Consider the following 13326-nt stretch of genomic DNA (forward strand, 5'->3'; position numbering starts at 1 on the left):
GCCTCGCTTTATCCACGGAAGGAAGACGTTAGGTGACCTCTCAAGGTCTTCATGTTTCTGGATGCCTGTAGTTTGCGCACCCCTCCCTGTTTCATCACCATCTCTTCTGTTTAAAGTCAAGACTCCGGAGAGAAGGAATGGTACCTTCCTGGCAAAGGTGCCAGCAAGGAGTTGGCGGTCTCGGGATAGGCAGAGTGATCAGGCTGCACATTTGATCAGCAATGCAGATACGGCTGCACCACTGCACTTTGCTCCAAGAACTACATATCCCATGGTGCCCCGGGGTGGGGGGGATGCTGATCTGGCCAGGCTTGGAAGCAGCTTTCCTTGGCTTCCTTGCAGCCCCTCCCACCAGTAGGCAGCTGCTCCGGAGGAGGCCCTTCCTGAAAGAAGCAGGTGCCGGTGTCCAGCCTCTGAGCTGTCCTTAGGGAATTGGGTCCTATACTTCCCACCACACCCTCCCCGTCCTCTGCCCAAACTCACCCTAGCCTCTCTTCTGTATCTGGGTTTTAAACCTATTATATAAGTACAGTGATTAAGGAGTTAGAATATAATACCCAGGGTAAAGTAATTAGTACGAATAATTCCCCTGGAGAGAAAATGATGTGATGATAAATGCTACCGTCCCATGTACCCATCTCTGTCTCTCTCTCCTTCGTTGTCTTTTCACTAAATACTAGGCAGAACGGAACGACACGGAGTTGTAGAAGAAGCTTCTGGCCTTTAATTCAAAGAGCAGATGGCGTGGACTAGAGGAGTTACTTAGTCCATTATTTAGGTAGATTCCTTTCTGGTTAGCAGAAGCGTGGGTACAGTGACTTCTTAATGAGATTGTCTGCGTCAGGTTTCCTTTCCTTTTTCCCTTTCAGTGTTGTTCTCTTTTCTGTCTTTCTTCCTGGAATGTTCTTTGGCCTCTGGGACATACTCTTTCCCTCCTTTCTCATTGAAACCAAGCATTGCCCCCTCCCTCCTGCCCTGCCCCGTCTTCTGCCTTGTCCGTTCTGTAGCTGACAGCTCTCTCCCCGCCGCTTGGAGTTCAGGATGTTTAAATTGCCTTATAAAGTACACACAGATGATTCTAGCTGAGCAGCTCACCTGAATGCTGTGTGCTGTGCTCGCCACCCAGGGCTGTGTGACTGTCGGATGCTGGTAAGGACTGAGGTATTTGGTCGTTTGGGAGACTGGGTGCAGTCCTGTGGACATGGGTCCAATCTCTGCATGATTTTGCTGAAACAGAACATCCTCCCTCGTGGCTACTAGGCTTCTGCTCTCCATCTGTTTGTGCATTTGACTGTCAGCCCAGGGAGAGAGAGGGCCACAGGCCAGAGCGATAGCCAGGAGGAGCACTGCAGGCCTCTGAGCAGAGATGGCATGTGTGGAACTGGCAGAGCCTGCACACAGCTTTTTTTGTGCAGGGTACAGTGGAATACCTCTAGTGCCGTTCTGGCAGTGCCATGGACCCTTTCCAGGTTGACTGTGTCAGTGACCATGGGGCAGTGAGTTGAAGAAGATCAGTCCATTAGCCTAAATGGTATAGTCTACTACTTCTATTCTTGTCCTTTTTCCTTTGGTTTTATGGAACTTTTGTGCCCCTTGGCTAATAGGATAAGATGGGTTAGGGAGCCATGACCTACTCAGTGCTTCTGGTGGCTGGAACCAGGAATGCATCTTTTTCCCCCTTCATTTTAATCCTGATAGTTGACCACTTTGGTGAGATGTTTGGTCTACTGTGCTGCCTAAATAAAGTGAATATGAGTGAATCTTTGATTCTTTTTTTTTTTTTTTTTTAAGATTTATTAATTAGAGTGAGCCTGAGTGGGAGGGGCAAAAGGAGAGGGAGAGAGAGACTCTCAGGCAGACTGCCCAGTGAGCATGGAATCTGATGCAGGGCTCGATCCCAGGCCCCTGAGATCACGACCAGAGCTGAAACCAAGAATCAGAGGCTTAACTCGCTGCTCTACCTAGGAGTCCCTGATGATTTTTTTTTTTTTTAAGATTTTATTTATTTATATAAGAGAAAGAGGAGAGGGAGAGAGAGAGAGAGTAGGAGAGGGGAGAGGTCAGAGGGAGAAGCAGACTCCCTGTCAAGCAGGGAGCCTGATGCGGGACTCCATCCTGGGACTCCAGGATCAAGACCTAAGCTGGAAGCAGTTGCTCAACCAACTGAGCCACCCAGATGCCCCCTGATGATTCTTTTTAAAAACTGTTTCCGTTGGACACAGGAGATTTGCTAATATATATACCAACCTCTGAATATGCCCAGGATTTTTCCCCCCATGTCTTGATAATGCATTTTCTTACAACTTGGCATCTTTCACAGAAAAGGGGGTGGTCTCCAAAGAGAAATATTAAATTGAGGTTTTATATTCTCAGTCTGTAATAATGGAAGCAGAAGTTGGGGACCGATTGAAGGGGGAAAAGTGGTGGGAGAGGTAGCAAGGGGTTTGGTGTCCACGAACACGGGCTTGAATCCCAGCTCTGCTGTGCTGTGTGACCTCGGGTAAGTCCCTGAAAGTCTCTGAGTTCCAGTTCCGTTCTCTTGGGAAGGGAGAACAGCTTACCTCGCAGGGTTCCTGCGAGTATCCGATGAGGCAGCAGATTTGAAAATACCCCAGAGCCCCAGGCAGATGGGAGTTGTAATTCTTACTGTTTTGTCATTAAGCCAGATGCACAAAGGCTGTGGAAACTGGTCGAATCCGTAGTAGTATCATTCTTTTGGGAAACCCTTTCCTGCTCTGTTGTTGGTCTACCTGAATGTGCACTTTGGTTGTGAAGTCAGGCTTGAACAGAAGCAGGGTCAGAGAGAAGAATGAGGGGAGGAGAAGGCCAGAACGGACCGGACCGAGAGGTCACAGGTTCATTGCCTTCTTTTTAAAAATTCTCTTATATTTTAAGCTCTCTGTTGAACCCTTGCTATGCTGGATTTTTCCTCTGTTCTGGAAGCTGGACTGGGGGATGGGTAAATGAAGGGTGTTATTTCTTTCAGGGTCTCCCCTTTTTTGCGGGTAAGTCCATCTGGAATCGGAAAAGGAGTGTTGGCAGTTCTTTCCTTGCCCTTTCACTTTTTTTTTTTTTTTTTAGATTTTATTTATTTGAGAGAGAGAGAGAGCAAGAAAACACAAGCGAGGGGGAGGGGCAGAGGGAGAAGGAGAAGCAGACTCCCCGCTGAGCAGGGAATCCGATTAGGGGCTCCATCCCAGGACCCCAGGATCACGACCCGAGCCGAAGGCTGATGCTTCACCGACTGAGCCACCCTGGTGCCCCAACCCTTTCACTCTTTTCTGGGTGTTCATTTTCCCATCTGTAAAATGGAGCCAAAGCTTGAAGGTCCCTTCCACCTTAACATTTCATGGGTCCAAAACCATAAGCATCAGGGACTCAGAGGATCTTAACAGCAAGGCCAGGGTAACACTTTGGGAGGAGCTGGTAGAGCTGGAACTCACGGGGAAGCCTGAAGATCCTGCTTTTGCCTCGGTTATTCTCTCTCTCTCTTTTCTTAAATTTATTTATTTATTTATTTGAAAGAGATCACAAGTAGGCAGAGAGGCAAGCAGAGAGATAGAGGAAGGGAAGCAGGCTCCCCGCTGAGCAGAGAGCCTGACGCGGGGCTCAATCCCAGGACCCTGGGATCATGACCTGAGCCGAAGGCAGAGGCTTTAGCCCACTGAGCCACCTAGGCACCCCTTGGTTATTCTCTTTGATTGGGAGACTATCTCTAAAGGTTAGGCAGGAAGGTCAGGGGTTCGGGAAAGCACACGAGCGTTGTGGAGTGTTGCCCCTTTGTGTTTCCGCCTGTGCACATACCGTGAATACGCATGCTGTGCTGTGTTCTGTTGGAGGAGAGGCTTTGCACTCTCCCTAAAACGGGAGCAGCCTCCGCGCTCTAGGGCCTGGGGTGCTCCGCTCCCTTTCCCCTGGCGGCCTCTGGCTGACACAGCCTATCCCAGGTTGCCAGAGTGAAATGGGCCGGAGAGGAAGCTGTAGTGTCGGCTCGCAGAGCGGCCCGTCCCTGCCGGGCAGGAAACCTACAGTGATGAATGAGGCCGGATGAAGTCATCCTGCTCCTCCAATCAGGCTGCTCGCCGCGAGCCAGGAGCCTCTGCAGATCCAGCCGGGCTGCCGGCTGCTCTCATGTACCATTAGACAGAGGCTGGGAGTCTCTGGGAGTGGAGTGGGGGGGTGTGAACCGCCCGCTCCTGGCTTCTGTGTAGGCCTCAGTCAGTCTGAATGTTATTGCAAGGTGAGTGGCTTCGCCCGGCACGTTCCTCTCCCTCTGCGTTCTCCACCTAGCCGTGTAGGGCTCCGGCGCCTCCCGCTTCCAGCTGAGTGCCTGTACCCCCTTCTTGAGGTTGTCACGCCTGCGCCCACCGGCCCCCCAGCCTCCTCCCTACCTGCTGCCCCCAGCACTTGCTCAGCACCCTCCAGCTGGCCGCTGCCCACACGCTCCCCTCTTCCTGACCTGTGGGTACCAGTTGGCCGGGTGATGGGAGGCCGGGCCCTCCCACCTCTCTGCGCTCTCCCCCAGCAGGGGGAGCCCCGGGAGGCCCACACTTGCCTCCAGGGAAGAAGTCCCAGGCGAGGGGAGAGGCCCCCTGACTCAGCCTGACGTGAGCACCTGTGGGAAGCCAGGCAGCCCCCTGACTTGCCTGGGACCCCAAGCCTCCTTCCTGTCCCCTCCCACACGACCCCCTCGCCCGCCAGGAGAGGACAACCTGAGGGGCCATAGAACAGGGTCTTGTTTTCCCTGACCTTCCACAGGGGTGGTTAGTTCTCTCTGGGTGGACGTTTGTGACTCTGCCTTTTCTCTCTGGATGGTCCGCTGCTCCTTAGGCCAAGCAGAGATCATGGAGCCGGCTGATATGGCGACAGCAAAGGTAGGATGGAAATGCTGCCGGCCGCACTGTGCGTAAGTGGCTTCGCTTGGCGAGTTCTGCCTTTGGTTCACTTTTCTCTCCCCTCCTGTCCCTCAGCCCACCAGTCCCCAGCGTCCAGGGGCTGTGTCAGAGCAGAGGGAACCGACCTGAGCAGGATGCCCTCAGGAGAGGGGAGGAAGGGCTCATCCCGCAGAGCACACCCCTCACCTTCACGTGCCCTGGAGTCTGAGCAGGGGAGGGGACGGGGACTCTAGCTCTGTCTGGGCTGACTTCTGTGTCCGTCGTCATGTTAGCTCTGCCCGTTTTTTTCATTTATCCCTATCCTGTCTCTCTTTTCTGCCTCTACCTCACGCCACAGTGCTCTCTCCACCCATCTGTGCCATCCGTCTCCTTCCTGCCCACCTTCTGTTTGCTTCTCTCTTCCCTCTGCCCGTTGTATAAGGAACGGGTGGGGTGGGTGTGGGTCGGACCGTCTTGAGAGCAGAGACTGCCTCTCATCCTGCAGCACATGATGGCCTTGGGATTGGTGAGGAGTTGGGCTCTGAGTGGCAGATGCTGCTGCTGTCTCCTCCCACCCTTCATCTGATGCCCCAATGAATGTGTGGGTCTGGGCCCCTCTAGGGAGTGGTGCCCGTGGCTTTGTCGCATGGACCCAGCTGGCTCACTAGAGGGCGTTCCTGAGACAGATTTTGAATCCCTCCTGAATCCTGCTTGCAGTTTGGAATTTGTTTTTCTGTGCTTTTTCCCTAACAAGGAACTTGAGCCCTTGGGAGTGGATGGGGGATCTAAGGAGGGGTCTTAGCCTCAACCCCGGCCTCTACGTGTAGGGGGAGACCTGTAGTCCTAGAATTTCTCAGCCCTTGGTTGGGCTGGGGCTTGCCTGTTTGGTCAGATGGCAAGGTCTTCTTTGTCTCGGAGATGCAAGACTGGACAAAGCTAGACTTCTGAAACAGTTGGGCACCCCAAGTGTATATGGAGAGGATGAGGTTGAAGGCCCAGGCAGCAAGGGTGCCGTGGGCATTAATGTGTTCTGGAGGTTAAGACAGGTCACTGCGAATTGCCGATCTGGGTTCCCGGCCCCTTTGTCCTAACTCCCACATGGGATATGATCTGACCCAGATTACTTAACCTGTCGGGATTAAGTCTTCTAGTCTGCACAGTGGTGAACATTACACACAGCTGTTGTTTTAACGAGCTTAGATTCATCAAATACTTTTTCTTTGAAGAAAGGAGACAACGGTTCTATTTAGCAGCGGCCCTGACCGTCCGCTTGTCCAGATTGCAGACTGTCTACTCAGATGGGCGAGCTGGCTTTGGAGCTGGACTGTTCTTGAGGCTAGCCTTTGCTTTCAGGACCTTGAATAGTGAATCTGATTGATCATTGGACACTGATACCATTTAACCCCAGGACAGTGATGGCTTTTTCTTTAACCTTTGTTCTCCAAATGCTTTGGAGGAGTTGAGTTCAGGTGCTTTCCGTCTGGGTCCATGAACCAGGAAGTTCCTTAGGAGAGGGTCCTTGAGCCTCATTCATTTGTAGGTGGAATTTTGTATCTCTGCATTTTTCTGGGAAGAGTACCCATGGCTCTCACCAGATCTCTAGAAGGTTTAAAACTCAGAAATGCTTAAGAAGCTTTTGCTTTTTGCAGCCCAGGTGCTGAGAGAGCTTATGGATGATGGCCAATGTACCAAATCTCTGATTGCGTGTCAGTGCAGTGCCGGTGCTGAGTGCAGATTCATGTTGTGACTCATTGGTACCTCGTTTACATATGGCTTGGATGCCTCTTCTTTACGCCGTCGTAGGTAGATATATTTCTAAATACATGTAAATGCACCTCTTACCTTATCCTTTCCCCATTTAGTTCTTTTTTTTTTTTTTAAAGATTTTTATTTATGTATTTGACAGACAGAGATCCCAAGTAGGCAGAGAGGCAGGCAGAGAGAGAGGAGGAAGCAGGCTCCGCACTGAGCAGAGAGCCTGATGCGGGGCTGGATCCCAGGACCCTGAGATCATGACCCGAGCTGAAGGCAGAGGCTTTAACCCACCGAGCCACCCAGGTACCCCTCTCCTTTTAGTTCTGAGGTTCTGTTCTCAGCGTTTCTCTTAGCCCCGCATATGTTAGGTTCAGGTACCCCAGGGTGAAATAGCTTTCAGTTTGGAAGCGTGGTCATTCCTGATGACAACACTACCTGTTCAGACTGCGCTGGGCTCCTGGAGGAGGGCTGTTGGGGGCATAACTTCATCTCCCGGAGTCTGGTTTTTGAGGCTCTGTTACTGCATTGCCATGGTGCTACCTTCCCACCCCCCTCCGTGGCTGTTGTTTTTAAGGTTGTGGTTTCAGAATGGGGCCGTCTGATGTCCTGACATGACTGGGTTAAGATATGTGGATGGTAAATTGTGCCCCGAGAGTTTCTGTTTCATCCCAGAGAACAGTTGGTGGGCATTCGTCGGTCCACACGCTCGACGAGTGTGAAATGCCAGGAATATGTCAGCGGAAGGCTCAGGGTGGAGGTTTCCATTCGATGGTGTGTGTGTGAGCACTGGGAGCGCTTGTTCACGGGTTGTTGGGGGAGACAGATGAGTAAACACATTATGATGGTACAAGGTAATGGGGGTTGTAACAGAAGTTGAGGTCAGCAGGGAAGCACTGAAGAACTCTTTGATGTTCCCTGGGCAGGCAGGAGGGCTTTCTAAAGGAAGCCACATTTGCTCTGAGACCCGAGGCGTCGGTAGGGGCTTCTCAGGTGGACAGGAGAAGGGAGGGGGTGTTAGGAACCCGCATCAGACAGATGTGCCTTCCAGTGCTGACACTGCTGCCCTCTGCTTCTGTGACCTTGAGCGGATTTTCTCGGTCTCTCATCTCTGCATCCTTATTTGTAAGTGAGGGCGGTAGTGTGGACCCTGCAGGGTTGTAGTGAGGATTAAACGAGATCACGCCTGGCACACCGTGGCTGTTCCCCGAATAGGAGCGAGGCAAGGGGAGGAGATGGCATGAACGTGGCAAAGCCCAGGTCACTGTTCGGCATGATCAGGCCTTAGGAACAGGGGATGAAACTAGATGCAGGAATTGACAACCCACAACAGCCTTACACTGTCCTGAGATTATGTTGATAATGGGAACAATCGAATAATTTTAGGATATCATTGGATTTGCTTTTGAAAGTGTATTCTCTGGCTACAGGGTAGACAGATCATTGATCATTTCCTTATTTGGTGCCATCTCTAAGACCTCTTTGTTGTTGTTTGTTTGTTGCTTTTAACATAAATCTATCTTCCCTAACTGGACTATAAGCTTTTGTTAAATTTTTTTTTTTTTTAGATTTTATTTATTTATCTGACAGACAGAGATCACAGCAGGCAGAGAGGCAGGCAGAGAGTGAGAAGGGGAAGCAGACTCCTGGCTGAGCAGAGAACCCGATGCGGGGCTGGATCCCAGGACCCTGAGACCATGACATGAGCTGAAGGCAGAGGCTTTAACCCACTGAGCCACCCAGGCGTCCCTAGACTATAAGCTTTTTAAGGGCAGAGTGCTAGTGTGTTTCCACTTTTTAACCACAAGCACCCCCCTTCACCCTCCAGCATCTAGCATATTACTTGGTATATAACAGACACTCAATAAAGATTTGGTAAGTGAACACACAAATTGGAGAGAAGGTACCCCTGCAGACCTAATAATGAGAATGGAAAAGCAGGTATAAAAGTGAAAGCAAGACACAAACTTGCGTCGCTCCGGGAGCTAGAATTGACATACCTTTGTACATGGTTCAGTGGGAGGTGGAAGAGGAGCATGGGGTAAGTAGTGCCAGGTGTCTGACCGGGTGACTTGGTAGGTCGTGATGCCATCTACTGAAGCAGGCGCCAGGAGGTCGGAGTCAGAAGGAGGTGCCAGAGAGGCAGTGAGAAGCTTTGTTGATTACGGCAGGCTCTGAGGTGCCTGTGGGACATACAGGGAAAGGTGTTCAGGAACAACTGAGAATTTGTATCTGAGGTTAGGGGAGGGGCAGGAGCTGTCTGCATGGATTTGAGAGGCTCAGCCATACTCCAAGGCATTGTCAAAGCATTCAAGAGTAGATTTGGTCATCATGAGAAAAAAGAGGTACAACTATGTGGTGATGGATGTAAACCAGGCTTGTTACAATCATTTCACAACGTACACGAATAATGATTCATTGTGTTTTGCACCTGAAACTAATATAATGTTATATGCCAATTACATGTCAATAAAATCCCCTGGGTTAGGAACCTCTGTGACCCAGATGACCGCTTAAAGACAAGGGAGTTGACTAGAGAAGGCTTTCAGATCCCTCTTCCCAGCAGTTAAGAGTCAGAGCCCCTCCTCACAGCGGAATGTGAGCTCCCAGAACCCGGGAACCCTTCCTCATAGGGAAGTCTGAATTTGGAGACGTAGCAGAGAAGTTGAAAGAAGCTGGTGGACTGACACAGAATTGCCACACAGTTGTTTTACTTACAGAAGGCAGCAAAACTACCATCTCAAATGTCCACAACTACTGTTTATATTTAAAGACTATTTTTTAAGAGTATTTTAACACAAATTTAAAGGGGCATGTTATCGAAAACTAAAAATATATTTATGGAAGGACGCAGGTGTACTTATTGAGTGGCTGTGATCATAAGGCACGTGGAACCTGAGCTCATGAGGATGCCATTCTCAGTCGTTGTGATGTTTAGAGAAAATAGTAGCTATAGGGGCCTGAAACATCTTTGAACATTTCTGGCCCCCACCCCCAGCCTCTCATGAGAAAATGTCCTAATGGTAGGAAATGAAACTTTAAATTCCAGCCCATTAGACACCGTCTGCTCTGTCCAAATAAACCCGTGTTTACTGGCAGTGAGAATAGCAGTATGTTCCGAAGGCACTATTTCTGGACACCTGTCATGCTAATAAGAAGTTCTTGCCTCCATAAAGGATGATGACAAATATTGGATCCTTTCTCTGGCCGACTCTTTTTGTGTTAAGACCAGACTAATCAGGAAATAACTGTCACAGACAGACTCCGTATTGGTTAGCTGAGTATGTCCGCCATTACTTGTTAATCGATTGAAAAATTGGCATAATGATTACAGACCTATGTTCACTCAGGGAAACAGAAGTACTGTGTCTTGAGTATCTCTGCTTCTCTTACATGACTTACTGCTTTAAACTTTATGTTAAAACTACTTAATGCCCATGTCTTCACTTCCTTATTAGATGATAAGCTTCTGGAGAACAAGGAGGATCTTGGATTTATTGTTGAAATACCGTGCCGATTTGCCCGAGTGCTGAACGTAGTAGGCACTCAGTAAGTAGAGTAATTGTCGAATAAATAAATGGTTGGCAGATGTTGCAGAAATACCGCAAAACAAAAATATAAAAACATCCTCCAGAGAATAGGGAAAAATCAGAAGCTTTTGTTTAGGTAAAGAAGAGAACGGAGATGAGGCATGGAGAACTGGGTCTGGTTCTTGCGGTAGGTAGTTGTAGTTTGTGGGGAATCATTGTAAGTGTGGTTCAAGTGTGCTGGGCACCTGATAGTAGGTCAAGGTTAGGTCATTGACAACCTAGCCACTGTATGGGTTGTAGCCAGCACCTTTGTGTAGATGGAGGGGAGGCGTCGAGAAATGTGGTTGACTTGCTCAGGGTCCCATACCTATTACGCAGGAATCTGAACCCAGGTCTAATTCCAGAATCCCCGTGTGAAACCACAGCACACACACCTCCAGGACAGGTGTCAGGCTTGAGTCAGGTACGAATGTGATTTTCCTAGGCTTGTCCTCTCATCCAGCCAGCTCTCAGCCAACAGTAAATTCTTGTGTCCTTGGCCAGGAGTCCTTCACTGTTAAGATGAGTGGACGCTCGCTCCGTTCCTCGGTTTGTGAAGGGGTCCTCCTCACGTGTGACTTAGATGAGAAGGGAGAAGTTTCCATTTGGTGGGAAGAGAGCAGGAGCAGCTGGCCGTGGGCGGATGGGCGCTCCCTCCCCCGAGAGAACCTGAGCTTATAAGCTCCCTTCTGGGTCCCCGATACCATCAGTCACCCTGAATTTCTCCTGAGGGTAAACCGGGAGGATCAGGGTGGGTAATTAGAAATCTGCCTTGTTTCTCCCATCTGGCAGGAGAGATGTTTTCTTTTGTTATGCTTGTAATTAGGATGAGTGAAGTCAGGTGAGGTCCCCTCTCCTGGCTAGTGGGGTTTCTCTAAGGTGTGTGTCTCTTTCCTGACAGGAGGGCTGTACCACCCGCAGGTCACCCTTCTGTCCGGCAGCAGAAAGAGCTGTGATCTGGAACACACTAATGAAGGAGATGGACAAATGAGCCAGCACTCAGGCGGGCAGGCAGGTTTCCAGGCAGCCGGGAGAGATATCGGGAGATGAAGGGGAGGGGGGGGTCCTCTTTGGGATTTCCATAACCAGACAGAGGAGGGCCGAGGAGGCCAGGAGGTCTCTAGGGAGAAGGGATGTCCAGAGCTGCCTTGACAGAGGTCACGCTGGGCTCCGCCTCTGAGGCCAGCAAGAGAGGAGATTTCATCCTGGCCTGGCTGAGGAGAGGCTCTGAGGCTAGCGTGAGAGGAGTGGGTTCGTGGGACCCAGCACGGGCCTCACCTTTCTGCTTTTCTTCTTTTCATCGACCACAGTACCCCCTTGCCTTGGGGCTAGGGACAGCCACCAGCGGTAGGAAGAGAACTGGAGCCCCCGCTCCCCCAGAGCCTCAGTCTCTTCCTCCCTGAAATGTGGCTTAGTACTACCTGCCTGGGCGTTGTGAGACTCACAGGACATAATGTAGGGGAGACTACTTGACGCTCTAGAGTGGCCCCCCTGCTTCCATCCTGTCTTCCTCCCTCTCCAGTCAGCTGGGGTGGTGAAGCAGCTGGGGGCGGGATGAAGCTGGCTGGAGCCTGGCTTTGCCCTTGCCCATCCTGTTGGAGGCCTGAAGGAACATTCTGGATTAGCAGATTGTGAAGAAGGGGCAGAGAAGGATGGGGCGGGGTTTGGGGGGGGGGGTATGTCTCTCCATTTTTTATCTTTACTTTTTGTTTAACTCCAGTGCCCTGAGTGATTCCCTAGGTTCCCAGAGGCAGAAGGAAGCTGCCTGGAAATGAACCGAGCCCTGCTGGCTTTCCACACAAACCTGGGGACCTCTGCTGCTCTGTGGCCCATGCCACCCCTCCCCTCCCCTCCCTGCCCCTGTCCTCCCTGCAGTGGACTGGTGGGGCTGGAGGGCAGGGGTGTGCACATGGGTCCCAGCACCGGAGGGGAGGGGCAGCTGGGGAGGCTCCCAGCTGGGAGCTGACACAGATGAACAGACCAGAAGGCGAGGCCAATGCCTGCAGCCCACACTGTCACCCCAGAGCCAGTGACTAATAGTGGCAGACGGTGGGGAGAAGAGACTGGGGGCTGGGGGGAGGAGGGGACAGGGAAGTGGGGAGCACCTAAGCGGGTGCCGCTCTGGCCATCTGCCGACCTCCCCTTACACAGGCTCTATGGACTGCGGTGTGGGATTTGGAAGAGGATTCTGGCTGGAGGACGAGGAGGCTTGTTGAAATGGAGTGTTTCCGAGGCTGCTCCTCCCCCGCTGCTCCTCTCACCAGCTTCCTGACCTCCAAAATGCTCCTTAAATATAACACTCCCAGCGCCTGACGACTCCCCTGCCTGAGCTTGGAGCTTTGATTCCCCAACGTGTGACTGCAGCACTGCTCTGCCCCAGTTCTGCCAGCTCCTGGAGGCCCGTAGCTCGGCCCGGGTCCTGCGGCTCCCCTCTCCTCTGGAGGTGCGCGCAGGGTCCAGAAGCTCGATGTAGAGGGGGGGGCCTCGGGGATCATGTCCACGGTCTATTTTCTGCTCCAGATAGGCTCCCAGTAACTTCCCAAGGTCACGAAGAGGCGTGAGCTTCCGGTGGTGGAAAGATCCTCTGATGGGTGGGAGGCAGGGGCCGAACTCTCTGGTGAGTTCTGGGCTCACAGCTGCCAGGTTTCCTGTGGCTGAGGCCTTGGGTGTCTGCGTAGCTCCATGCGCTGGTTCAGAGACCTCCCACCAACCAGTCCTTACTTAGGGATGAGGCAAGAAGCACCAATCCTGATTTTGTTGGCCTGGGAAAGGAACAGTACTGGGGTGGTGAGACCTTCAGGCTTGTAGGAGGCCAAGAGAAAGTCAGAGCAGCTAAAATCAAAAAGGAACTTCTTCCAACTTGCATTCTAAACCCAATAAAGTTTGGAAGAAACCATTGTATTATAGTGAGAGGTTAGGAGGATACACCTCAACCTTAAGTTAACCAGACCTATAAACACAACAAGCTTAGGAATATCCATGAGCCTGGGAAGGCCCAGTTTTTGAACTTAGGTCTTTGAAAATGCAGATAACACAAACTGTCCCTGTCAGCCCCTCCCCACCACCGTCCTGCTGCCTTGTCCATTCTGTTCACAAAGACCTAAAGAAGACTGGTGTCAGGTATTTTCTAG

The 13326-nt window shown here is 51.2% G+C and overlaps 1 protein-coding gene across 10 annotated transcripts in view; it reads left to right on the forward strand.

The window, feature by feature from the left end:
• The window catches only part of GRAMD1B (GRAM domain containing 1B), a 242751-nt gene that overhangs the window by 127900 nt on the left and 101525 nt on the right, over positions 1–13326 (forward strand). The window contains exon 4 of one of the 10 annotated variants that reach the window (XM_059183530.1): positions 4831–4874. The exons of 8 other annotated variants lie outside the window; for them this stretch is intronic. In XM_059183530.1, the coding sequence (XP_059039513.1) occupies positions 4831–4858 (28 nt within the window). In that variant the 3' untranslated portion in view covers positions 4859–4874. Of the gene's footprint in view, positions 1–4830; positions 4875–13326 lie in introns of those variants that run through there. One more of the 10 variants, XM_059183513.1, reaches the window with a different exon arrangement.

Source organism: Mustela lutreola, chromosome 1 (genome assembly GCF_030435805.1).
Source record: "Mustela lutreola isolate mMusLut2 chromosome 1, mMusLut2.pri, whole genome shotgun sequence".
In the NCBI taxonomy this organism is placed as follows: Eukaryota; Metazoa; Chordata; class Mammalia; order Carnivora; family Mustelidae; genus Mustela; species Mustela lutreola.